This window comes from Oenanthe melanoleuca, chromosome 2 (genome assembly GCF_029582105.1).
Source record: "Oenanthe melanoleuca isolate GR-GAL-2019-014 chromosome 2, OMel1.0, whole genome shotgun sequence".
In the NCBI taxonomy this organism is placed as follows: Eukaryota; Metazoa; Chordata; class Aves; order Passeriformes; family Muscicapidae; genus Oenanthe; species Oenanthe melanoleuca.
This window is the reverse complement of record NC_079335.1, coordinates 67,723,498-67,751,357: the sequence shown is the minus strand read 5'-3', so window position 1 is coordinate 67,751,357 and position 27,860 is coordinate 67,723,498. Positions and strand designations below refer to the sequence as shown.

Here is a 27,860-nt window from a genome sequence, read left to right as displayed (position 1 = left end):
ACAGATAAAAAGAGTGAACAGGGAAAATAATTCATTACCTGCAGTGGCTCTAACATTTGCCTCAAACTAAAAAAAAAAACCAACCAAAAAAAAACCAACCAAAAAATCCCACATTTTTTAAAATCCAGTAACTTCATCATTTAATGTTTACCCCTGAGTATCATTGCATTTCATAGCTGTTTAGTTCACAATATCAAAACAATACAAAATTTGAAAAAACCTGGGCTTTCACCCAAATCTGGAGACTTAGGAAAGTTCACCTCCTAAAAGTTTTAGATAATCTTTGCATTATTATTATTCACTCTTCCACACACCTAAAAACATAACCAAGGCTAACATACATAAAACTGCATCTTCCAGTGATTACAAAGAATGTGAGGTCTGTTCACAAACTGATGCCACTGTAATGCAGAGCTTATTACAGAATATCCTTTTCTTATTTCATAGCTTGTTAGGATTATTAATTTCCCTTTCTCATTTTCTATCATCTTCCACTTCCCACAGCTGGCTATCAGTGTCACCAACTTCTCCACTCCAAGACTTCAAGGTAGCACTGAGGGAGAACTGCCACTGCCTAGGTTAGGCACCAGAGATGTGCAGATTAGCACATTAACACAAGCAGGAATTGAATTGCCACCTGACTCAGAGTCCTAGACCTGTCATCAGACCTTGGAGAGAAACAAGCACCTTCACAGACAGCAGAGAGAACATTTTGGTTGCTTAGAATGCTTAATGCAGATGATATCAATAGCCTCACAGAAATGGGTGAAGTTTCATACTTGCCATTTCTTTCAGGTTTTTGTCCACAGACTAAAGACTCTAATAAACAAAACAGTCTCAGTGTATGTGATACATAGTGATAAACACCTATGTGAGACACAAGATATTTACTGTACAGGGACGTTCCTATTTGTTCTTTGCTCCTGTAGCTTTTATGTTCTTCAAAAAGTCACATTAAAAGACAACTCTTATAGTGCTCTTGGGCTGCTTACTTTGGAGGGAAAAAGAAGTTTGTAGCCATATGGCAATTATCTATGTCTCAATACAAAATGCTGCATGAATATTGACCTCTTGAAGCTCCCAGCTGGCATGCACTTGCCAACAAAATACCACTTTTCTTTGGAATCCAATGGCCACTGAGTTTCATGTCCTGTTCCACTTACCACGCCTGTTTTCCTCTTTCTCTCACGAAGTCCAAATCTCCCTATAAAAACTCTAACACCACATGTCTTATCTGAGAGCTCTGATAAGCACTGCTTTCCTTTCAAACCTTTAACATCACTGTGGCTTTTGGGGTGGACACCCACAAGTTGCACACATCTGAGAATAGACAAGGGAATGCTAGCTTCTACCAGAAAAGTAGCAGGGGAAAAAGAAGTCCCAGACACCAAACACCAGTTTGCACACCCTCCCTGGCCATCAAAATGCAGTATGAGAGAAACAGTCAACACAGACTAATATATCAGACCAGAAAGCAGCTCTGCTGGAATGCAGACTAACTACTGAAAATAGCAAATATAAAATAAACACAGAATCTGATTTATCAACAGGCACCTACATACCTTTTGAATGTGGTGCTACACTTTCTACAGCTTCTTGACTATTCCTGACCACAACATTGTTTGCTATTGTTTCATCATAATACTTTTTATATTTTTGAAACTTCTCCATATTATTTCCTAAAGTAACGTCTCCCTCTTTCAAAACAATTTACACAGAAAGAATGAGGATAAAGAAGAGCTCTCAAATTACCTTTCCAATACAATTGTACCCAGTAAGTAACACAGAAAACCCCTGTCTCTTTCCATAGGATTTTCTTTTGTATATAAAAGGCTTCCTAAACAGGAGCAGATGCTCCACTGTCTACACAACTGTGCCGTGTTTGTGAAGGCGGGATCTCTGAATGCAATGAATCATCCATCTTCCCAGCCTGTTTCCTGGCGTGCCTCCAGGCACTCAAACTGTCAGGACTGTTTGCCAGCAGCACCTACTTCCACTGCAGGAAGCCCACTCTGGATTATGGGATGTGATACAGCCTAAGCAGAGTGACACTACATGAAAGGGACGGATCCGCACACGTGCTGATCCATGGGGAAAACACTGACACAATAGCTGCTAAAGCCTTCCTGCCCCAGAAGAGAATGTCCTTTATTCATGGCTCTCAGGACTCTGCTGCAACAGCTGCTTAAAATGCAGAGAATAGCATGACAGAGAAGTCCCATAAACTCAGAAAGACAGCACCAGCAAGTATCCCATAGGGAACAAAAGGCTTCAAGAAGTGAGAGTAATCAAAGCCTTACCTTCCTTGCACTGTGCACTTCTGCTCCACTCCACTGGGTAAAACTACTGTGAAGTCCACCAGCCTGTTTATCATGTTCTCCTTCATGCTCACAAGGTTCTGATCAGAAATTACAGCTGTCTCTGCAGGTGACTTGTGCTCACTGTGAATTCTACTTGCTGCAGAAGGTTGATTTGGTGGAGGGGGAGCACGAGCTTTCATTCTTTTCCTTGAGAAAGAAAGGCAAGAAGAAAATTAATAATTTCTTGCAAGAAAATCCAAACACATTACTAAGAAATATATGTTCTTTTGGCCATAATCTCAGGTTGTTTAAAAAAGTTCCTTTAATGCATGTTATTTTTTTCTTCATCATTAACCTTTTCAGTGGAGTTGTACTTTTATATTTACCCCCTCTCTAAAAATACACTAATTTTTTAATGATGCACTCACTCCTACTGTTTGCTTTCCATGCCCCAGGGGATGAATCAGTTCCATAATTAGGATATGATATAATCGTTTTTCTGTCGAGTATGAAGCACACTCCTATGAAGTGAGAAACAGAAATGCTGGGTCCAGTCCAGACCTGACTCAAGAAAGAGTTGTATTTACGTACATGAATGTTTCCTCCAAGTCAGAATGGCAGCAGTGGAAGCAGGGTGAGGTTTCATTCAGCTATATTTGGGTTCCACAGTCTTACTCTACTTGAAATATTGTCTCTTCCTCTGCTCTAAGTTAGTAGTATTAAATCTGGCTCATCGTACTTCATAGAGAAGCACCATGAAAAGGTCAGCTGTGAATGATATCACTTCTTACCATGCAACACCAACACTACAGCTCTTTGAAAGCACCCTGAAAGGAACTCATTCTTCAGTAGCAGGCTATGCACCATGTGTGAGATACAGAAAAGCTGCATCAGCTTGCACCAAAGAAGCAGCATACTTTACAGAGATATAAACCCACCACAGACTCGAAGTTTACTTCTTTGGCAAGCTGCCAGACAGATAAGCAACATATGTGTGCTGTTAAACTTCTGAATAGCTGGCCTCATACCAAACACATGTCTAAGAGGATTAACTCTGATGATTAATACTCCAGTGACCTCTTCTGACTAGATTTACGCTTAGTTTAAGTCAGATTTTAGTGTAACAGATGGAAAAAGCAGTAAAATATTTACTCAGAAATTATTATGGAGGCCTACTGCCTGCATTTTTTAATCTGCTTGTTTTTAGGGTGCATGAAGAGATTATGATTCTTCACACGATTTTTTCCCTGCAAACAACATGAACTGAAGTCCAGAAAGGAAGAGTACAGAAAAAGCACTCTAGCCCTTAAAAGCCGGAAAAGCTTAGTGGTCAAATCAGCCAAGGGCAAAACTGTGTTTAGGGGGAAAAAAATAAAAACTGAACTGAAATACCAAATCAAACTCTCCTTAATAAGACATAACCTCTATTTTCACATATAGAAAAAACTAAACATAGGGTTTGGATTACCACTGTAAGCTCCTGGCAGAAGAAAAAAGTAATACCTTTATCACATTAACAAAAAAACCCAAACCAAACCAACCAACCAAAGAGGCAATCCAAACCCTCCATATTTTGTAATCAGTATCTGCATTTGACCAACAGTATATCTCAAATTGCAAAAAATCTTTACACTTCCTTGAAAATGCTCATTTCAGTGAGATGTCAGCAAGGCAGTGTTAAATCAGGAGTGATGAAGATACTGCCTTTCCCTCCCTGTGTGAATAACAAATAGCATTCTCTACAGATATGCAGGAAGAGTTACTGCCCTATTTACTAGCATAGAGAAATTTCCCTTTCATCAGGAATTTCCTTGAACATTTAGTTTTTTGTCCTATGTGTACTGAGAGGCATGAAGTCATCAGTCACTAACTTGCAGCTCCTCCCCATCGAGGTGATGGTAAATTCTCAGCATTGAGAAGTAATTAACTACCTTGAGTCTCCATTCTCTTAATTTATTTGTCTATTGAAGGAAGAAAAAAGAAATTTGGATTAATCTTCTGCTCAGATCCCTTCACGTTTAGCTACAGTTGTTATTTGTAAGCAGATGGTGAAAGACATAGGAATTTTTGCACACAACCAGATTCATGGCAACACAACCTTACAATCATGAAGTTTAAGAGCATCAAATAAATTTACAAATCATGTAATTCTTGCCCTACATAATATCAACTACATCAATAGGAGTAGCTAGAGTTTAACTTGTTTCTTAAAACAATCTTTTATTTTTTTGTTTTTAAAGCTTTTTCTATACTGTAGGAGATAATTCCAATACAATGCTCCTGACAAAGGGGGTAGAAAGAAAACAAGCAGGCAAGTGCTCTGAGCCTGGCAGACCTAGCTGCAATTATGATTTACCTTTTAAATTCCAGATCTCACAATGAACAAAGGTAGAAGAAATACAGCAATGGTAATAAAATAATCATGAAACTGAAATCAGCTGAAACTGTAGACACTTGAAACTTCAGGGAAGCAGTGAAGAAAGACTCAGTTAAGAAGCTAGTGAAGGAGCTGGAAATAAATCAGGAATATGCTGCACAAGGTGTCTGTCTGTTCCCTGGCAAGAGCATAAACCTGCCTGAGGTGTTCCATGGGAACAGACAAACCAGGTCAGACACCTTAATGAGAGTGCGATTTTTATCTCTTTAATCTATTTTAAAAAACTTTTTAAGTACTCCTCAGCCAATTCTGCAGTCACAGACCTTGTATAAAACTGCTTGAGGCCGGGGGTTAGAGGGGGGCAGGGTGTGGAGTGTGTCAGCAAATCAGGCATCACACCAACAAAAGCATCTGACATACATTGACCAGTGATGTTCACTTGAACTCCATATAACATCCAACAATAAATATTCTTCTTGGAATTATTCAGACAGGGCCTTTTAGATACTACAATCCTCCTTTTCTTTTGTGCAGAAAGGACAGGGCAGGTCTGTTTCCTTCAGAGACATCAGAGAAAGGAAAAGGGAAAACATTCCCACTGCAGTCTCTCTAACCTAGCAACAGTTCAGGTGACCTCATACGAACTTTTCCACAATAGTGACTTACATATTTTCACTGTGCTTGAAATTCCTGGTTTTCAACATTTTCCAAATTACAGATTTCAAACTATTTCAGTGGAAGCAGATGCCTCTGCAGTTCACATTTGTGGAGTGGCACAGATTTGCATTTTCCAGCCAACTTTCTGAAACACTTCTGTAGTAGAACATAGCTCCATGAATCACAGACTGAAATCCACACATCTAACTCTACCTTGCATCTGACATGAGCAGCTGCTTTTTCTGACAGGCTCCAGCAACTGCAGTCAGAAGGTGCCTAGAAGCTTGTTAATACTATTGAATGTGAGTGAGAAAAAGAATTCATCTTTCTCTGTCAGAGCAACAATGGTTATAAAGGACAACACAAAAGCCCTCTGTACTAAAAGCCTTATTGTTACCCCACTAAAATAATGCACAAAGAAAGTGAGTGATTTAAAAGCATGGGAAGCAAGGGTACTTCCCATGCTCTAACCACAACATATTATAAAAGAGTTGCATACCCTTCTTCAGTGTGAGATAAATTCAACCTAAATTTAGTTACACAGCCATCTTCTCTCCACAAACACTTTTAACTGTGCTCACCACTGAGATACCTGTTAAGGCACTGCACCTGCTCCTAGTCTGCAGAAATCACAAGTGGGAACTCTTCAGATCTATGATCAAGTTTAACTCATGGTTACATGAATGCTTCCATCCAGTCCTTGAGACAGAGACAGTGAAAACAAGCAGATTATTCTAATACACAAATGTACAGTGGCTTTTGAACTATTTATTCTCACTTAACTGTAAACGGGAAAAAACACATATAGAAATGAAATAACTAGGCAGAATATATAAATCACCTACCAGCACTGTTCTCAATAGAAGCACCAGGTTTCTTAAGATGGAAAAGGAAAAACAAGGAAACTGACCAGTAAGATCAGTGTTTCTGTAGCTCAGCACAGAAGAAATGCAAGAGAAATGAAATGAAGTTTCATCAGATTATGAACTTCAAGACAAGGTAACACAAGCCCTTTGGACCTACAATTTATTAATATATAACCACCAAGCAGCAGGATTAACCTGGACTTTACAATCCCATCCTAGAAAAACACCATCTATCTTTTGAGCAGCAGTGGTCCTGGGACTTCCACGCCCATGGCAAAGCTACTCAGAGATTGCCTTTCTTCAGATAAGGTCTAACACACACACGGTAAAAACTGAAAGTGAAACAGTAAAATGCTACTCACTTCCACCATTCCCAATAAATAATCCTCTCTGCCCTGTAAAACAAAGGCAACTTAACAGGTACAGGACAGATTTCATTCCATGTGTGTCAGCAGGACTTTGGCAAGTGCTCCATAATTCAACAGTTTGTAGAATCTGATCTTTTCTAAGACCAGTCTCTCTCTAACCATTCATTTTAAGCAAGCAAGAACAGCAACAAAAGCACAAACACACATACACATACACACACAAACTGCAGGAAAAAAAATAAAGAATATTAAAAAAAAGGGTGAAAAAAAACCCCACCAGGAAACCTTAAAAACCCAACCCAACAACAAATCCAAGAAAAATCTAATCCAAAACAAAACAAAAACTCAACCATAGCACAATTATGGGAAACATTCATTTCTTTGTGTACTGGCAAACTAACACAGTCTGGTCAAGTCAATTTGTAGTCTGATCAAAAGGCTAAAACAGGTGCAAAGGGTTTTTCTGTGACACTTGTGTACACTCCATCTCATAATTAGAAGAAATAAACCAACATTGCAAGTGTTCAGTGATGAGCAAAATAGAGACACAGCAATCCCTTGGGTGAAAACCAAGAAACATGGGAATAAACATTCCTGATTTTGAGGTGATTGGACTCCTATAGCCTTTTGGGGGGAAATCTGTGCACATAAGCACGAAAAAAAAATGGAGATGAGTATGGTCACTCAGTTGGTCCTTTTCCCCTGGGAACTTGCACAGCAAAGTCAGAAGGCCAGCCCTGAGGTACACACCTCATATTCCAAGCCACCAAGACACAGCAGGGTAGAAGTCATTCATGCTCACTAATCTAACTTGTGAAGGAGAGATCTTTCAGAGAACGTTTAATTTTCATTCTTTGTTTGTTGCTTATGGCAAACCAAAGAAAACCCAGATCACTGGCTAGGAAAGAGACAACCACTATATCAGAATAAACAGCATGCCAATTTTCCTCTTTGTATGTAAAATCCCTTCAGCTTCTTATGCAGCAGGTCAGAAAAACTGCAACAAACACAAATGTAAAGGAAATACAAACAGATCAGCAGGAAGATAAAGGCAGCTCAAGAATTCTGAAAATGGAAACTGAAAGTCAAACAAATCTTGGAGAAATTGAGAACAGACACCAGGAGAGCCTGACAATGTCCATAACTACTAAAGAGGCATGAATTCATCCAGACAGCCTTACAGCATAAACTAGAACTTCATTCCACTTTGCCATCTATAACATTTAAATTAACCAATTAAATTAAAAACAAAACAAAAATATCAAAGAACATTCTCAAGTTTACTCTGTCTGTCACAGGCTAAATATACCAATTCATTACAATTACATGCAACACAGGAAATGCAAATCTTTAAATGTCTTATACAGGCTACAGGTTTAAAATGCATTACTGTTGTGTTTATTTGTTTCCAATATTATTTTACAATATTTTGGTAAAACTAATAATATTACACAAATATTATACTTTCCAAAGAGCTGAAATCTTCAGCAGGCACTAAGATGGAATGAACTAGATCACTAGTGGATGCAGCACAGGCAAAAAATTTTTTTATTTTTTAATCAACTTACTGCTTTGTTTTAGCAGACTTTACTCTGAATTGCATGACTATTATAGTATGTAATTATTTTATCCTTCTCTCTTTTCAAACATTTAGTGGAATTTCATATTATTTGTAAAAGATCATTCTATTTTTCAGGCAGAATCACACTGACAGACACAATGAAAATTATTTCCTTGCAGGCATGATAAAGTCACCCAAAATAGACATGAAAAATAATTTGTTTCTGGCAAAGAAATAAAAGTTATTTAATTACATTTTTTATCTTCCATTTGATTCTGCTGATGAGAAACCCTACAGCTTTATATACTTTAAAAATAAAAGTATATGCCAGAAGAAAAGAAAAAGAAAAAAGACCAGAAGCAAATAGAAAGAGATGAATACATCTTCTACAGATGAATACATCTGTAGAAGAGGAAGCAGGGATGGAAGTATATGATCATGGCTGCCCAAGGGTGAAGCTAAAGAAAAATAAACAGAAGCCAAGGTAAGATGATGGAAGTAGTAGGTGAGTTTAAAGGAAGTAGTTCCTCATATTCTCTCTCTAATTTCAAACTTCTCACAAACTTAACCAATCAATCATTTAAAAGTGTTGGGCTGCAGTTTCCTGGTCTTGGATGTGTCAGTGAATAATTGTTATAAAATTGTTATAAAAACTCCTGTACTGACACAAGGTAGCTGAACTACTAAGGGCTCAGCCTCTGACAGGAAGGCCAAATGATTTGGTGGCCTGTGGCTGGTATCCTCAAATAATCGTGTTTTTATACATCATCTACACTTTGGATTAAGAATCATAGTGTACCTCTCTTCCAACAATTCTCATTCCAGTCACTAAGGCATTCCCTCAAGACCTGGTACAGAGCAGTTGACATTCCAGTTTCACAGCAGAGTCATTTTTAGGGCTAGAAGAAGCCAGAAGCTAACCTGACCTCCTGCAGCGCATGGGCCATGCAGTGCTCCCCACTGCTACTTTAGAAAGCCCTCTCAGAGTGAAAGCAGGGATGGACTGTACATGGAGGGGGCTTTAACTGATCAAGGAATAACACTGGAGCCTACAAATGCTTTTACACTTAGTAACCACAGCCACGCTAAGGAGCCTAACCTGTATCAGTTCCCAAAACAAAGCAGAATATGAGCCCTAAAGAAATTCTTTTAAAAGCAGCCAAATCCCAAGATTTGGGTACATGCCCACTGCAGTTAATGAAACACTGCCTGAATAACACTGTAAGGTCTGTATCACTAATAGCTCTATCATAGGACTTTTGAGATACCACCCACACGTTCAGTGTGTGGCAAAGACCACACTACGAGCTGGTGCCATGCTGTACAACTCCACTGGGTTGCACATCAGTACAGAGGAACGAAATGGGAGAGCAGTTAACATTATTTAATTATTTACCTAATCTGCTGAATCACACACTGAAGAAAAAACAGAAGTCTTTAGTGGTTAAAGGCAAGAGAGCACAGAGAGGTTCTATTTTGGAAAGGTAAAATTCTGCAACCTAAACTACAGGGATATCACATCTCTCGGTCAGAGAGATTAAAACAAATAGTTTTAATTCTTTAGCTTGAGAGACATGATCCAAACAAAATTCCACCAACAATTCATGCAGGAGGTACAGGTTAGAAGCTTCACCTTCAAAAAAATGTAGCCTGGAAAAACAAACTAGAAAAAAAAAAACCACTCTAGGTAGGAATGGTGAAGCCTTGGTCTTTTCACAGTGACATCTGCCAGAAGAGAAGCTGCTGATGAACCAGAACATGAACACAGGCAATAATTTAGTACTCTAATATGTTTAGCCACCACCACTTCAGCTAAAACTGCCTGCCAGTTTCACATTGAGCAAAATCAAAAGATTGCTGTTAAACTGACTTTCAGAGAAAACAGTAATACAGTAGTGCAAAGCATTCAGTGAATAGCCATCCAATCCTATCCCCACCAGTATCTTTGACTTCTTCCTTCATTATCCACAAATTCACAATGTTTTTTCCCCATTTATCAAGAATTGAGTTATTTTTCTCATTCCATTCCAATCAACAATAATATTAAAATAAAGAAAAAACTTAAGGAAAACATCACATTGCTTGTGCTCAGCTGAAATATCATACAGTTCTTTCATCTGTGACTAATCAGGCTGCTTTGCATGGTATGCTTCAGTGGGAAAAGAGAACTCTATTTGTGTTATTGAATGAAAGCATAATGGCACTGGTTAAAAAACCAAACTAAAATAAACAAATTGCCAAAGGCATCCATGCTAACACCCCAAATGTACTTAAAAGAGGAAACCAAAATACTGATGCTTATACTGTAAAATGCCCAAGCCCTGTTTAGGGCACTCTATTCTGTTCTCTGTGCTCTCAAATCATCACTGAGCTGTTAAAGATGCTCAGTTAAGCAGATAGTAGGCGATAACCATGCAGACAAGCCACTTGCACACTGAATTCTCTGCAGAGGGCAAATACTATGTCTGAATTGTGAAAAACACAAAGTTAAAATTTCTGGCAAGACAACTAATGAGATTTCTCAGTATTATTCATGAAGTAATAGTCAGGTTCAGGTTGGCTAACTGGATTCTTCCTAGCCATGCTCACCTGTGGAAAACACTGCCATGGGACAAGGCAGGAGTATTTCCAAGCAGGCTGGAGGCACTGCTGGCCTTCTGCATGGTGTGGGCAAATGGGCATCCTTCAGATGCCCTCACTCTGCTACCTGTCAGCTGAAGTTTTGTGAGGATGCCACAACTCCATGACGAACTTTCTAGGTCTGGAAAAGTACCTTGCTGTTTTAATAGGCTTCATTACCACACAGTAGTCTTTACCATGTTTGTTAACAGTGAATCATGACAGCCGTGAGCAGATGATTTGTTTCTGGAGGGTTCAATGACTAAAGGTATGGTTTCTCAAGCCTGAGGCTATCTCAGAAACACTTGTACTGCATGTTATGTCCCCTGAAATGATAGGTGCTGTTCAGATTTCAGTGTGGCTGTCCTTTCTTAATCTCTTATCAACAATCACCTTCAATAAAAGTTTATTGGTTAGCAACACTGATTTATAAACTCTCCTGTGGTGACTTGCACTGTCAACTAACATGTAAATTCCAGGTGCATTTGCACTGTATTGTTGAGCACAGGTATCCCAGACTGTGCTCTGTTTTTGTGTCCACAAGCTTTTAACCTCAGTGAGATTTTAGATTAGTACTCCTTGCAGTAAAGGGCTTGCCTTATTCCCACAAAAAGATGGAATAGTTTTAAAAGAATCAAGGAGAAACAGTACCTATAGTTAATGAAATTCTGATGTGATTTACTATGCTGGCTAATTCCTAAGTTTTACTAAATGCTTAGAAGCATTTTATAAGTGGAAACCACTAACATATTCCTACCAATGCCTGTTTCAACTAGAAACAGCCTTAAAACAGTGTCCATCTGAGGTACAGCAGGGGAAGAATTGTTTAGCATGATTAGCTGCTTAAATAAGTACATGTGTGGTGAACACTAACACCTGTTACTGTGAGCTGAGATCTGTGAGCTGTTACTGTGATCTCTCATTCAGTGACAACACTCTAGGAGTACACCACTGAAGCTCATTTCACCTATTCACCCTGACACAAACAGCTCCCACAAAAATAGGCAGGCAATGGTCAATTAAAGGAGAATTTGCAGAATTACACCTATGGTATTCCACCTACCTCCACACATCTGTCTGCAAATGGTGACAAGATCACAGATACTTCAGAAAACCTTAACATACCAAAGAAAAAGGCACAGACAAAAAGTTAGACCCAAAAGGTCTAGACCCCTTAGACCCAAAAGGCTTCTCAAAACATTGGAAACATGTACTTCTAGGCACATATTCAATTAATCAATAGCAACTGCCCCAATGTCTTTACAGGCACCAGGCTAGAAGGCATCTGTGCTTCTGAAACCTGGCTAATTTCTTCAGCTACAAGGACCCAGGAAGGACAGACACAAAACATGGCAGGCAGGACTACAAAAGCCATTTATTTTCCAGCTGCACTGAGCTCTCCTAAACGAGGAAGCACCTTTGTGCTTCCTTTCTAGTTCACTTGCCCTTGAAGAAGCACTCATGATCTTACCATGGCTGACCTTACATCAGATATTCTGGGGATCTCTGGGAATGGAAAGCTGTATCCAAATCTAGCACCCACTACTGATTGCTATATATTCAAAAGTCCACAACTGTTGACATACTGAAAGATAAACAAGAAGACACCTTACTTTGGATTGTCTGATCTAGAAGACAAAAGGTATGAATCTACCCCATTTTTTTCCATCTAATGTTACTCTGTAAATTCCAACTGTAGTAAACTACATGTCATATAAGAAGCCAGCACCTGAACTACAAGGATGATAAGCTTCTCTTTAGAGCTAGAAAAAAAGCCTTTAAAATATCTAACAATGCATTTTTGTGACATACAGTTTACATTCACTCTTGGAGAAAAAGAATGAGATGCCAGGACATTCCTTACCTTCCCTAATCATCATAATTAGCATTTATAATTCGGTTTTAATACATACTCCATCACACAGCAAGGAATTCACGTACCACAGTATATTAAATGAAGGTTAATGAGGCAGAAATTCAGTGTCAATGAGAAAAAGACATATCCAACTTCAACACAACAGTCTGAACAGTTGTCAGACCCTGTACTTTTGGGATGCCTCATGTATTTTTATCAGGAAATCACACATCTTCAGCTGACTTTCTGTGTATTTTTCTGGCGCTGATTTGCTTAATTAAAATTCTTATTAGAAACACAAGTATTTTGCTTTCATTTTTATGATATTCTCTCCTTTCTAAATGACACAGGAATCAAATACTTCTTGGTTTCAACTAAAATTCAAGTATTTTGTTTTATTAAAAGCAAATCATAAATTTAAGTGAGTAACCCCACTCCAATTCTACTATGGAGGTGAGAGACTGATGTTCACATAGAAAACAGAAAGTCTGACTGCAAAGACTACTGCAGATGTTACAAGACCAAACAGGAGGACTCTGAAGTGTGATCCTGATTTATCAAGTAAGAAAATAAGTGTTTTAAGGACTATTTTATATGCCAGCAAACCTCATTTTTTTTAGTTAGTTTCCACTTAAAAGTCTGTTTAACGTATCCTGTGGGCATACGAGTTACTTAATGGATTTTAAATCTCTCAAAACCAAAAAGGATACAGGCCTCATGCAGTGCAAACTAGAGCACATTATGAAGAAAATCTTGATAAATCAGGCATGTCAACACACCCAGACAGCATTAAATGAGGGAGGAAGGAGCCAAACACCCTCCCTCTTTATCACACACATTCCAATCAGGAATGATTATTGTGGGCATTTTACTGATGTGTGGCACTGGCTCAGGACACAGGAAACAGGCAGGAGCCAGGACCATTATGGACTTTCCAGAGCAGAACCAAAGCCTTCTTCTCAGCAGACTGGAAGCCACAGGATAACTACATGTTATCCATGAGAAAACATCACCAAGAATCTGAAGGCATCAGCTGATGAGGAGCTTTAAATGCTGCTCAAGAGATAACTCAATGCAAACATGCTTCAGGCTGCCCTGGAAGTACTGAGGGGCATTCAGCAGTGATTGCAAGATTTTGTAGACATGCCTGAGCCAGCTGCACACTCAGCAGAGCCTGCAACACCCACACAGGAAGAAACAGGATATATTAGACTACCTTATAACATGAACTGCCACAGTTATACTAGAAGTGGCAAGAGGCACAAATACTTCAAATGCAAGCAACAAAAAAACCTGTGATTTAGAGCTGGGCTTTTAACCAAGAGAGAACTTCCATCTCCTTATCAAAAACAAAGAAACAGCAGCATTAATGACATCCAATTTCCTCCAGGTTCCTGGTTTTGAACTGCTTTTCGTATCAAAAAGGGTGACAAGTCTCACAAGCTCTTTTCAGTTCTGGACCTTATCCTGCAGCTGTCACCTCACTGGTTCCAAGGTGGTTACAAGACCCCTTCTCCCTGCCAGCCACCAACATTCCAGACACTTACAAAAAGCTAGTACATTAGGCTTTTCTTTCTCTCTTGTCAGTTAAACTGAAACCAAACTAACCTGTGAAAAAACAAATAAATATTTTTCAGAAAAATACAGGCAAAGAGCATCATGAAATAAACTTTGCATATTTGTATAAATTGTATATATAGCACTGCATGGCCACACAAGCTGTTGGCAGACTCTGCTGAAGCAAGGGTGTCTGTCCCATCTGAAAGGCCCCCCCTGGCAAACAGTGGATGAAAACACGAGTTTGGAAGTATTTGACTAGAGTTTCCTCCTCACAACTGAAGAAAACCAGAACAAAGATACCCTGGACTCAGTGAAGTCAGTAAAACTTTTGCCACTGACGTTGCAGAAAGCCAAGTTTTCATTCTGGCAGAACCTTAACACAGCTCAGTTTCATTTCTGTGCTGACAGCCCCACTTGCTGGCTCCCCCAGGGAGAATGCACTTTTCAGGTACCAGCAGAGCAGGGAGCACTTTTCAGGTACCAGCATGGCACCTAGAGAAGCTTTGGGAAGTGGAGAGCAGCTACATGGTACTGCCCTGGGCATCCAACCAGCTGCCTTTTAGCTGTGCAAAGGCACAGTTCTCTTAGATGTTCTCACTGCATCTCACAGAAAACCAGAATACAACTAACGTATTTAAAAATAAAAGGGGAGAGAGGAAAAAAATTCAATTAAAAAAGCAAGCAAGGCTATCTTCATGTATTACCACCCTGCCTTTTTACCATTTCCGATTCTAAAATGAGTCAGAGAGGTCAAGGAAATCTGAGGACACCAGATAAAGCCAGACCTGCCACACCACAATTTCTCTGGTCACCTCCTCCCAAATAGGAAGGCCAGTGGCATAGTGATAATTGGTGAAATTACCAGCATAGAGAGAGCACGCCCTGAGCCAGGGCCTAACATTGCTCACTTGACATGTGTTGGCACTGTGCTTCCCAAAGAGAGATGAGAACACTCAACTGCTAGCAAGCAGACCTAGCATCCCCTCTCTTGTTTATTTGACTTCACCATAGGAAAATCCTGCATGCAGCTTACAGAGCCACGTTCCTCCAAATAATTCTCTTGAGTCCAGCATACAAGCAAAGCAACAAGGTGGGAGAAACCCAGAGTTACACCTACCATAAAAGAAGTGGAAGGGATTTGTCTCCCTTGTATTCTAATTATAGCCCTGAAGAAACAACAGTGGTGCAATCTAAGTTATTCCTGCAAGCTCATCTGACCCCTGTACTTCAGGATAAATGCTGCTGAATTAGCACAGGCCACTCACAACAGCGTGGGAAGGAAGGGTGCACTCTCCTGACAGGAACATAAAAGCATTTTCACAGCCACAGCTGCTGCACATCATAATTGACAAAAGCACAGGCCTGCTTCTCACCTTCACATGGCATACAGCATGTAAAGGCTGTTCTCCCCTTACTCAAAGGCATGTCATGCACATATATCTGATGTAGAGAGAATGTTATCAGGCTAAATGTCATCATTTCTGCTTCTGAGTCAGTAATATATGAGAAGCAGGACTAAACAGTATACTAATTATATTCACTGTTTAGATGCAGCTGCTTCTGTACAGCACTGCTTTACCTTCTATCAACTTCCTCTACAACAATATGAATAAAGAAATTATTATGGACATCTACTGACACAGGCACAAGCAGATCTGGTTGATCACTCCTTGTTGCTCTACAAAAGGATGCCACCAAGTGCTGACTTCAAAGCAAGTACATTTCCAACTTAGATTGTGGTTGCCCCAGGCATCCTAGCAAGCTAAATTCAATCTCAGCAGATGGGAACAGATCAGCCAGCAAAAGATGAACGTGTTTAGGAAACTGCTTGACCAAAATTTTTCCCCGCCCTGAGCAGAGGATGATAAAATTATACGACAGAAATATTACCATGCAATAATAGAAGACATGAGAGATCATAACCACCTGTGAATCATCACTCCCCATGCTCAGAGCCAGAGAAACAGGCATGGAGGCATTTGTGTACTATGGTCTTAAGCTGCACCAGGGGAAGTTCAGGATAGACATTAGAAAAAAATTCTTCTCAGAAAAAGAAGCTGGGCATTGGAATGGGCTGCCCAGGGAGGTGGTGCAGTCACTGTCCCTGGAGGTGTTTGAAAACAGACTGCACGTGACACTCAGTGCCATGGTTTTGCTGGCAAGGTAGTGTCAGGCCTTAGGTTGGACTTGATGATCCCTAAGGTCTTTTCCAACCCAGTTCATTCTGTCATTCTGATCATGTCATTTGTTGGCTATAATGTTAATATCACATCCCCATAAGAGGATGCACTAGATTTGACAGAGCAGTTGGTCTGCTAGGTCCAGAACCACAGTAACAGAGTACATTGAAGGATTTGCCTAACATGTAAGTGTCAAAAACCATGGTCACTAATATCAAAAATTGGAGGTGAAATTGTGCTTGTTATGGAGCAGCAAATGGATGCTCAGAAGCAGATGTCTCCTGACATATGCTTTACATAAGCAGCAAAAAGTCCACCTTGAGTGAATCAAACACTTCCATGTACTCAAGCCAGGCATACAGGCATTAGCAAAAGTACTAATTACACACAGCCCCATTTCCCTGTTAATATCCAAAGACTTATTAATGCATCAACCTTATTCAAATTATCCTGACCATGCTGTTAAAAGCAAGCTTTATCACACATGTCTTTGACCACAGGATTAGGCCCAGAGATACAGGGCAGGAAGAGTGAGAATTTCATTTCACTACTGCTTCTTCTCTCAAAGCAAATAATGACTGAAAAGTTTAATCTTTGACTAAATGAATACCTGGCATGTTGATAGTCTTGGAAAATGACAGCTAAATTAAACACATATAAATGGTGTCACATAACAAGTTTAACCACTTATTTTTAAACTTGGAAGAGTCTGAACAATTGAAAATATCCGGGTTGGGCTTATGAATTCCACACACCCTTTTTTTGCACTCAGTCTGCATAGCTGGTAGAAGTAGCTGGCATGAAATGATTTAAAGAAATCTGAAGATTCAAAGACATTTGAAACAGAAAGAAAAAAAAAAAGCCAAAGAAGAAAAGGAAAAACTTCCTATACTAGTGATATTAATGAGAATATAGAAAGTAGCATAATACTGCTTTTCATTTATGCTGCAGAGCAGGATGGAAAAAACCCTCTATGTATTATATAAAAATTGAAGAATTAGTGCCAGCACGAATAATAAAACATATAATAAAAATTAAATAGCCTAATCCTAACCTCACTTAGCAGTTTCTCTCTTGAATCAACAAACTTTTATTCACTAAGAACTGCTGTCAAATAGACAAGCAATGGGGTTTTGCATTTTCATTTACATGTATATACAAACGGAAATTTCTGTCAATCCCTAAACATCTTCATTGTTGAAAGAAGAAACATGGGTTATTAAAAGAAATCTTATTCTGACTTCATTGGTATTAACAAGTAACTTTTGGAGGTAATAATTTCTATCACTTTGCATTCTCTTCTTCAGGTTGTCTGAAGAAAAGCCACAGACATAGAGAGCCCAAACATAGCTATGTACTTTCAAGTATTTTCCTAGCCAGTCTCTTGATATAAACTGGGGAAGCAGGGAGGGAGATGAGGCAAGAGAAGGACTATTTCAGAAACAGGTATACAGGATTTCAGCACATCTAACAAGAAAGAAGGATGTTCCTCCCAGGGCAGCAGCCAGCTGGGTTCCTCCTCAGTCATGTCCTGCTGTGGAGCCAACTGGAAAGGTTGTGTTACTCCTCACTGGGGCTGCCCCACCACCCTGCCAGTGATACACAACACAGTTAAAAATCAACAGCACCAGCTGTGAAGATGCTGAGAAGAAATGTAACTTCTCATTTGACTTCTCCAGCTCAGGAACATTGCCTGGGAATCCGCAGCTGAGGCACAAGGAGAGGCTGCAGGACAGGAAGGTCCCAGTCATTCCTCTGCTACAGGCAGATCTCTCTACAACCCAGACAGATCCCTCCACCTCTTCAAGCTCATCCAGTTTGTCCTTCTCTGGAAACACACATTCTACAGCAAAGTGTTCAGACACCAAGGAAGAGAAGGGTTTTAACAACATGCCCAGTGACCTGCCCAAGACCCAAAAGTGACTTAAGCATCAGGCTGAGTGCAAGAAGCTTTGTGTGAAAAAATACAGCCTCTACAGAAGAACACCAACCAACAGGGTGTAGAAGCCAACACTGGCAGATCTCACTTAACTCCAGGTTCATGACAGACCCAAAAAGGCTACGCAGTAAAAATGATGCAAAACTCTCAGGCCAATACCTGAACCTGAGTCAATACTCCCCACCCTGATCCACCCAGGTCACCTTCACTCCATGCTAAACACAGGATGTGCCTTATGAAACTACACAAGAAAAATATGAAGGCCAGTGAGGAGCTTCACCAGCAGCACAGATGGCATAATTCCTTAATTGTAAGGCCAGCAACATCGGATCATGTTGCTTGTCAGATTTTGGCAAGAGGGCTTCAGTCTTACCTTTGTCCTGCAGCTTTGGCTGGCAGTACACCAGAAAAAACTTCAATCAAATTTTGAAAGTCTACCATTTAAATAAGCTAGACCTCTTCTTTAATTAAACTGGACTCACAAATAATCAGTGAAAACAAAGATAATAAAATAAACCACACAACCATCCAGTAAAATCAAATATTTAAAGAAATAAACAGCAGTTTCTGAAATCCAGCTCAGGGAATGCTCCTTCAATGTTAAATGCTGAAAGAAAGCCATTGCAGCTTCGTCTTACAGTATCACCACACAGGGATGCAGCAACACATATGGATGGTGGCAGACAAGCTCTGTGTACTCTCTGAAACACAAAACCCCGTCCCTGCATTTTTACTTCAGGTTTTCAATCGCCTTGTTACTCAATACTCAATGCCAGTAAGCCAAGGATTGCAATCACTAAAATACTAACTTTTCACACAGATTACATTACCAGCAACAGTCTTAAAACCAAAGAGCCAAATCAGCCAAATTCTAATAGTCCTAGTAAATGTAGGATTTTCAAAAACGTAACACCTTTGAAAAAAAGCAAAACAAGCAACTCATGTCATAGAGATACCTGTCACTGTAAGGCACCTGCACTGCTGCAGACTTTGTTCTGCTTACACCTTGACACCCTTTTTTAGAACTACAGTGGTGTGCACACAACTTTGAGCTCAAGAGCTTCCTGGTCATTTGCTGTGGCCATATGTTGGTAAAATGGGTGTGAAAAATGTCATCAAGAAATATGTATCTATTAAAATAATTCACATGTAGAAACACAGAATGGGTCAGGGTTTGAAGGGAGCATAAAGATAGTCTTCTTGTCTTCAGCCATGACTACAGGAAAAAGAAAAGAGGAAATGGCCTTAAGATGAGACAGGAGAGATTAAAGATTCACTTAGGTGTTAGGGTGGTCAGGTATTGGAATAGGTTGTCCAGGGAGGTGGTGGAGTCCCCATCCCTGCAGGTGTTCAAGAGGTGTCTGGATCTCATGCTGGGTGCTGTGATTTAGGGGTTACAGTGACAGGACTGGGTGGACAGTTGGATTGACTGAGCCTGAAGGTCTCTTCCAAATCTGATGATTCTGTGATTCTTCCAACCCTCCTGCCATGGGCAGGGACACCTTCCACTAAATCAGGTTGCCAAGAGCGCCATCCTGCCTTGCCTTGTACACTTTCAGCAACGAGGCATTCACAGCTTCTTTGGGCAACCAGTGCCTCACCACCCCCACAGCAAAGGATTTTTCCTAATATCCAATCTAAACCTGCTCTTTTCCAGTTTGAACCCATTCCTCCTTGTACTATGACTACATGCCCTTGTAAGAAGTCCCTCTCCAGATCCCCTGTAAACCCTCTTTAGGTACTGGAGGTGCTGTAAGGTCTCCCTGGATCCTTCTATTCCCCGGGCTAAGTAACCCCATCTGTCTCTGCCGGCTTTTCACAGGGGAGGCGCTCCAGCCTCTTTAATGCTCCGTGTCCAGCATCGCTTCTGTTTTCGGATCTTTGAAACCTGCTATGGCTCTCTTGGGAGGAGAAAAAAAGCTGCTTTTTCATGCCGGTACCAAACATTAGTTTGCCGATGCCGGTATTTTTAAAGGAATTAACAAGGTCGGGTGTTTGCCCGAAGCTCAGCGAGCCCCAGGCGCCGCCCGGGGGAGCTCTGCTGCCCGCGGCTGCCGGAGCCTCCCTCCTCCCTCCTCCCTCCTCCTCCTCCTCTCCCTCCTCCCTTCCCTAAACCTGAGCCCAGCCCGAGCTGCAGCTGCCCGCGCCCCGCGCTATTCCGGCGTGTCAAGGGGACTCTCCCACTACCCTTTTTTTTTAATATAGCGCTTTTAAACGCTATTTATAGCTCTTGACTTCTTATTGTTCGCGATGGAAAACAAGTACGGGAGCCAAAAGAGAAATCCCCCTTTCCTCTGGGAAAACTGCGCTAATTACGCCATCATTAGAGAATTAACTTAATGGAATCACAAAAGGCGTCTGGGCTAACTGTGGGCCTGGGGGAACAACTGTCTGACTGATTTTGTAACAGTCCTTAGAGAAATAAAACTGATAAATGTTTCATTCCCTTGCTGTGCCAATCAGCACTGCCCATTACATTAAAGGGATAACCTTTCCTTAACCAATGAAATAACCTGCTTCCAAGATGTCTTTAACATACATACTCTATTGCCAGTTTACTTCTGAGCAGCATCTATGTGACAACTATCAGTGAAATTGAGAATTTTTATATTTTCCTATTAAAAAAAAAATCGTGCACACAAAATTATGAAAGAAAAACATGCACTAGGCATGGAGATTTTAAACTGTTTCCACTTACCATTACACCAATAAAGCTAAAACTATAATTAAAAATGCAAGCAAATATGTATTACAAGTGTTTACAGTGTTTTATTTTAACTTAGAAAATGGAAACTTCTAGATGACTTCTTATGATCGTTTCCTGATTTTACAGTAAATCCAAGAAACAACAGCAGTAATGTTACCCTTATAAAATCTAGCCTGGGACAGAATAGTAGCACATTAATCACATCTTCAGGGTGGAAGGCATCAGGAGAAGAAGAATGAATGTGAAAGCTGTAGTTGAACAAACTGGCAAAAAAAAAAAAAAAAAAAAAAAAAAAAAAGAAAAAGAAAAAAAAAGAAAAAAATCACTTGCAGAAACAAAGAAAATGAAAATTAAGAAAGAAAGAAACAAAAGAAGGATGTGGCCTGCCAGATTGATCCTATCTTGGCAACTGTTGGCAAGAAGGTATGCTCAAAAATTGGAGTACTACAAAGCTAAAACACTGATAAAAGGATGAAAAAGCCTAAATTCAGTTGGGAAACAATGAAGAGGATATACATCCCTTATTTTACACTATCATTATTAGGTCATTATTTTACACTATCCATTGCTCCTGAACTATTTTCATCACACTTTACTACTATTAATGACCTGTGTCGTAATGAGGAGTCACATTTTACATTTTCAGCAAAGTTCATGACCGTTAATAACATATAGGGAAGTTGTTTAGAAACTGAGAAGAGCAGGGAGCAAATGCCTATTCCCTCCAAAAAGCAACAGCAAGGCTGCTGGAAGAATTAGATGTATGAACAGATGTACTAGATTTGCTGCTTTGTGCACACAGAGGGATTCAGAGTTGGGGTTTTCTGAACCTAACTACAGATACTTTCATTAGTTAATACTGAGAAATCTGTCATTCTGCAACTCAGCCCTCAGTTTAAAACAACTCACTCATGTTTTTAATTATCCTTTAATCATGGCAGTAACACTCAGACTTATCCAAAGGCTGTCTAAAAGGCCATGCTTGCCAGCTGACTACAGTCTGCAGAGAAATCTAGTACTGCCAGATACCCAGTGTAGCTGTTCTCTTTTTTTCAGTAATCTGTTGAAAGCTAATCTTCATTGAAAGCTAATCTTCAGTATCACAAATAAGGCATTGTCCACAAAAAATGAAGAAAAAAAAAAAAAGAAAAAAAAAAGACCACTGTCTCTACTCCTGTTGCATATATAATAAATATTCTACAGTACCCTATTTTGGAGCAAGAAAGAAAAGCAGAAGCAGCTCTTTTACAGTCACTGTAAGTGGGACTATGCATCATGTTGCAGAAAATAATAAATTGATGGAATAAAACCAGATGCCTTGGGCACATTCAACTTCCTGACAGAAAAACACTCACTATTACATCAATCACTCTACAGTTTGATCCAGAGATCCCAAAGCAGTGGCTGTTTTAAGCTGCAGTTTTGAGTGATTTCACACGAAACCCTCTCTAGGTAGATCACATAGTGTACTTATATCTATCTGAAAATGAAAATACTTTTGTAGATTAAATGTCATAAATATACATAAACTTCATGTAGGTTGTTTTAGAAAAGAAATTTTTTTCATCACATTAATTTACTCATCTCTGTTTAATTCTTGACTAGGTATCCTCAACTCCTTTTCTGTTCTGTTCTAGATGAGCAGAACATCCTGGCAGTGCCAGTGGTTCACCTGAAGTCAATCAGTATCATATTCCATGATTTCTCACATCTCTCTATCTGATGCCAACTACTATGACAAAAAACTAAGTGAATCCTCAAGTCTGAATGAGGGCTTCAAAGAAGAGGAAAAAAGCATGTACATTAATACTTTCTGCACTCAGATATATCCTAAAACAAACTACTCTTTCCTATTCTACTGTTAGATCTTGCATTTAAGAAAACAGACATTGCACTAGCAGAGGGGCTGAAAGATTGACTAATAGAAGGGAAGAGATCTGACATCTGTCCACGATGAGACAATGTTCTTGAAAACTCAAAAACTTTGTTGGAATGTTGCAGTATTTGTTAAAAATTGAAGGCAGTAATTGCTTTTTCATAGCAATAGCTATTGAATTGTAAATTCACCAAGAAAACAAATAGCAAGTGAAGCACATGCAAGCACCTAAGGACACCATGTGCTAAAAGGAGGATTCCCAGATCATAATGAGAATATGAATGAGCTATTGCTGAGAGCCAAAAAGGAATCCCACTGAAGTATGTTTTTAATATACATTGTATCATAAATTTACTACAGAATAGCCACTGATATTCTGTTATGGGCAAAGTAACCTTGCTACTATTAGTCGGATTTAATCCTTGGAAATGAGCTCCACATTCCATCCCATTACCAGTTTGGTCTCAAGACAAAACAGAGAAAACTGCCATTTTAGAAATGCTCCCAAAGTTTGTGTTTCTGTATAAAGTTTATGGTCCCTAGCTGTCATAATCTGAAAGATAATCTGTACTTTGGCATTTTACGATGAAAATTTGGCATTAAGGACAGACAAATCAGTATCATACGTTACTAAACACACAGAACATGTACTTTGTTTTTTCGAAGTGAAAACAACTCATATCTAAAGAAGCTAGAAAAGGCATTTATGTTGACTCATAAAAAGATTTAACACCAAAAAAAAAAGTCCCTAGCTTTTCACAGCAGTGTCATCAAGAGACACTGGACAAAAATTACCTCTCTGTTTCATGGTAGCTTATGGTCTAACAACCCATCTGCTTTCACCTCTCATCAAATCAAGATTGTCAAGTGACACCACCTGTAAAGTCTTTGCTTTTAACTATCATTTGCAGTCACAGGATCAAATCAAAATTCCCCATACTTCGAGGATCTAAGAAGTACAGGGCACATGTGCTGTTACAAGCAGCAGCCTGCTTTTGAACCCCTCCCTTCATGCCTTTACCACTTTATTTCAACATGAACCTGCAAGTCAGCATCTGTACCCACCTATCTGCCACAGAAACTGGCACAAAAAGCAGCAGGAATCTGAAAGCTGAAAATCACAACTGAACCAAAAATGAAAAAGTAGAAAGATTTCCTTCTCTTGTTACCTTGGGTGTATCATGACATGTTTCTTCAGATGTAAAATCCAGACAGTTATGCCACCTTCCTTTTCTAAAACAACCTTTTTGAAGTTTTATATTTATGTCACTCACACTGTAATAGTATTTTCATTTTCAAATAGATATAGTACACCGTGTGATCTGCCTAGGGAGGGTTTTGTCTAAAATCACTCCCAGCAGCAGCTTAATTCAGACTGCTAAGTGCCTTGCCTCCTTCATTTATCCTCCTAGGGCAGTGAAGGAGAAACAATTTCCGTAGAGGGACCAGAGCCCTGTTTTCCTTTCCTTGATCTTGGATTTGTATTTGCAGCTGATCATCAGTGAGTCCTGGTAGCTAAATTACAACAGCTCCTCTGTATGCAGTCAGCAAGGATATGAAAGGAAAATGCCCTCACTGCTACCTCCCCTCCCATCCCCAGAAAAAGAAAAAGAAGGAAAAAAAGGAATTCTCTCTCAGAGCCAAACCTCAGCTTACACAACACGAATCAATGTTTCTCTTTGGTCAGGTTTCATGGGATCCCAATGCCACAGAAATGCACAGGATTTGCCTTGCCTATGCCCTGTTTCTTTCAAACCTGCTCACGCCCTCCCCTCTGAAGTGGGTTTATCAGTGGGAACACCTGTGTTATCTTTGAAACACTTTGGCCAAGAATAATGCAGCACACAGAATGAGACTCTGTTACACCTGCCTGCTCAGCACAGACACACACTAAGCTGGCCCAGCGCTCTGGAGCCAGCAGCAATGGGCTGTCCTGTAAGGCAGCCGGGCAAAGCAGAGACCTGGCAGGTGCAGCCTGACAGGCACAGCCCGGCACAGGCAGGACACAGGCTTGGGAGGCTGGTGCAGCCAGCAGGAGAAACACAGTGGAAAAGGCAGGGTGTGAATGGATGGGAGCAGGGCAGGAGGAGAAAGGCTCCGTGTACTTGGTCTGTGTCAAAGCACACAGTGGAGCACCATGAAGGAGAGGCCATCTGCAGGGCCTCCCTTACAGATAGAAGACATACAACACCTTTTAACAAGCATTTCTTTATATCCTTCCTCCTCACCAAAGCTCTTTGTCCTATGCCATGAAAACTCACAGAACTCAAACTCGGAGATAGCATAAACCCTCCAGTTTTTTACTTCAGTCATCAATACCTCCATTCATGTGAGTTAAAAAAATAGGATTTTGTCTGAATGCTTAAACCATATTTCCCAACAGCTGGATCTGCTGGAAAAAGTCACTGTCAATGTCAAAAAAACATCAACTTTGAACTTTGCTCATCTGTTACCAATGCCTACTGTGTGGTCAGGGTCCAGGACAATACTATAATGAAAGGAATATATAAACCAAAAGACATGCAGCGAGAAACTGTTTCTCTTTTTTTTTTTTTTTTTTTTTTTTTTTTTTTTTTTTTTTTTTTTTTTTTTTTTTTTTTTTTTTTTTTTTTTTTTTTGAGTAGGGAAGGACTGGTTTGAATTTTGCTTGGTATTGTTGTATTTGAATTTAGCCTTGCAGTCACAGAACTGTGGTAGCTGCATCACCTGTACCCCATCCACAATCAGCAAGATGCAATACAGACACAGGAAGGTGTTCTCTGTGCAGGACCTGATTTCACACAGTTGGGACATCTGCAGTTACACCTTAATTTGTAAAATTTATCTGTCACAGATATTGACTTCACTTCTGATCTAGAAATTCTGATCTGCAGTGAAGTTCTATGAAGATATGTTAGGCCATACACTAAAGGAAGATGTTTCTCACTGCAAATCCAACACAAATGGTTTGTTGAAAAAAATAAAAAAAGAACATTGGTATATATTAAGTATGAATGTACAAATAAAGTTTTTCAAGGGGAACCTCTAACTTGTATCTGAAGCATTTTAGCTTCTGCAGCAGCAAAGGAACTGGAATAAAGGTATAGGAGGCATCAAACCCCACAGTTGCAATGACTTCTGAGCTGCTTCTCTCCCAGAAGATACTGCACTGAAGCAGCCTCCAGGTCTTTACACAGAAATCCAAAGAGATACTTTACTTCAGTCAGCTACTTCAGAGGAGGAGTCTGTTTTAACCACAGTTTCAAGGGACATAAAATTTGACAGAATATGCATACACCTAAGTAAACAATTTAATCCCAAATGCTGTTTAAGGTCATGCCTACATGCTCTTAAAAGGTCTGTTCTGCTGACTGCATAACTGACCTCACTGGATCTTGAACACAATGCCAGCTCAGGGTTGGAGACCAAAGCCTCAGGTCAGCCCTTCCAGGCTAGCTCCTACAACCCCCACAGATATTAAGTTATCAGAAATTATAAACATTTTCTCTGCATTAATCATTCTTTTTAAAAGATTATTGTACAGTTTATATTAAAATGCTGTTTTAGAAGCTCACATCTCACAAAAAACAGTGGCTACTTGTTTCCAAAATCACCAATTTAGCCTGAAATATTCCTGATTTACAATTACATAAATTAGCAAAGAGTGAAGATTTCTCCCCTATACATGCTATGAATAGGACTCTGCCACAAAATTACAGGAGAGTGATCTGAAGATTTGCAGATCATTCATGTTGTCATTACCACACATCACCCACGCTATCAGGAAGCACTAGAAAAAGAGGCACACTGGTACAAACAATTTGAGGAGAACTAGACCAAAGAGGTCCCAAATATCTAAGTCCTGCTCGTAAAGAGAACATAATTGTCAGACAAGCTAGTGACTTTGCTAGTGACAGAGGCTCACAGTAAACTGCTGTATAGGAGAGACACTAATTTCTTTTAAAAATGTGTTACATTACATAGCAGATTTTTTAAAAATTCAAAAATATCCCAAACACCAAACCTGTTGCTGCTCTTTGCCTGGTTATCACAAAGAATTGGCTAACTCTCTTCTTTTTCCATCCCAGCTGCTATGCAACAGCAATCTCAACCAACACATCAGCTATGCAGCAGAACATTTTTTAATCCCTACTAGAATGGGGTGTACTCTCTGGAGGATTTACACCAAACTATTCTGTTTTTCCATTAATGCTAAATTACAGTTGCATACAAAGATGGAAAAGCAATTTCTTGCCAAAAAGCAACCAAAGAATCACACTCCTAAATTTCCCTGAAAAAAAAGCTACCAGAGAGTAACCTCTGTTTTTCTTTTTCCCAAAATAAACCCACCCCCACGCTTGTACTTGGAACTGGGTAACATTATATGGTCTTCAACATACACTTTATTCTACCAAGGCATTAACACGTCAATTAAAACTTGATAATATAATGTCTGCATACATATGCACATGCAAATACAACCAATATCTGTCTTTTTCTGCCAAGTTATATAAAGTCAACATTTTTCCACATTTAGGCTAATATAGATAGCCACTACACTGGCTAAACTTTTTTGGGGATTGGGGGAAGGGCACTTCCGTACTCACACAAAACCGTACTGACTGTAACTTGTTCCCTCTCTTTCACACAGATGTTTATCTCTTCAGGAAAAAAAAGAGGAAAGATCTAGTCTAGTTGCTGGAAAAGGATCCTCAAATGAAAACAGTTGTTTGAATGTTTCTTCTTCATCCTTTCCCAAAAAAGAAAGTCAAAGCTGTAGACTATCCTGTGCATCCCTCTCTGAAACAGCCGAGAAGTTTGTGCCTAGAGGGTTTTCTGTAAGAATTGTCTTTCTGACCTTTCCTGACACACAACTGAAAATCTCACTGCCATCCCCAAAGCCTTAACTTTTGACTGACCTTCAGTCAGACCTGGTACTGGAGTGGAATTACTGGAGGAGGATAACTGAGTAGGATACAGCACCTTCATACGTTAAATCACTGCTGCGTGGGCGTC

At 39.7% G+C, this 27,860-nt stretch overlaps 1 protein-coding gene across 14 annotated transcripts in view; it reads right to left on the bottom strand.

Moving 5' to 3' along the window:
• Positions 1-27,860, bottom strand: part of COBL (cordon-bleu WH2 repeat protein) — a 155,747-nt gene that overhangs the window by 111,380 nt on the left and 16,507 nt on the right. For 12 of the 14 annotated variants that reach the window (XM_056483122.1, XM_056483123.1, XM_056483130.1 and 9 more), the window contains exon 2: positions 2,301-2,507. In XM_056483122.1, coding sequence (XP_056339097.1) covers positions 2,301-2,507 — 207 coding nt within the window. Of the gene's footprint in view, positions 1-2,300; positions 2,508-4,171; positions 4,204-6,179; positions 6,284-27,860 lie in introns of those variants that run through there. The other 2 variants (XM_056483126.1, XM_056483125.1) reach the window with 2 other exon arrangements.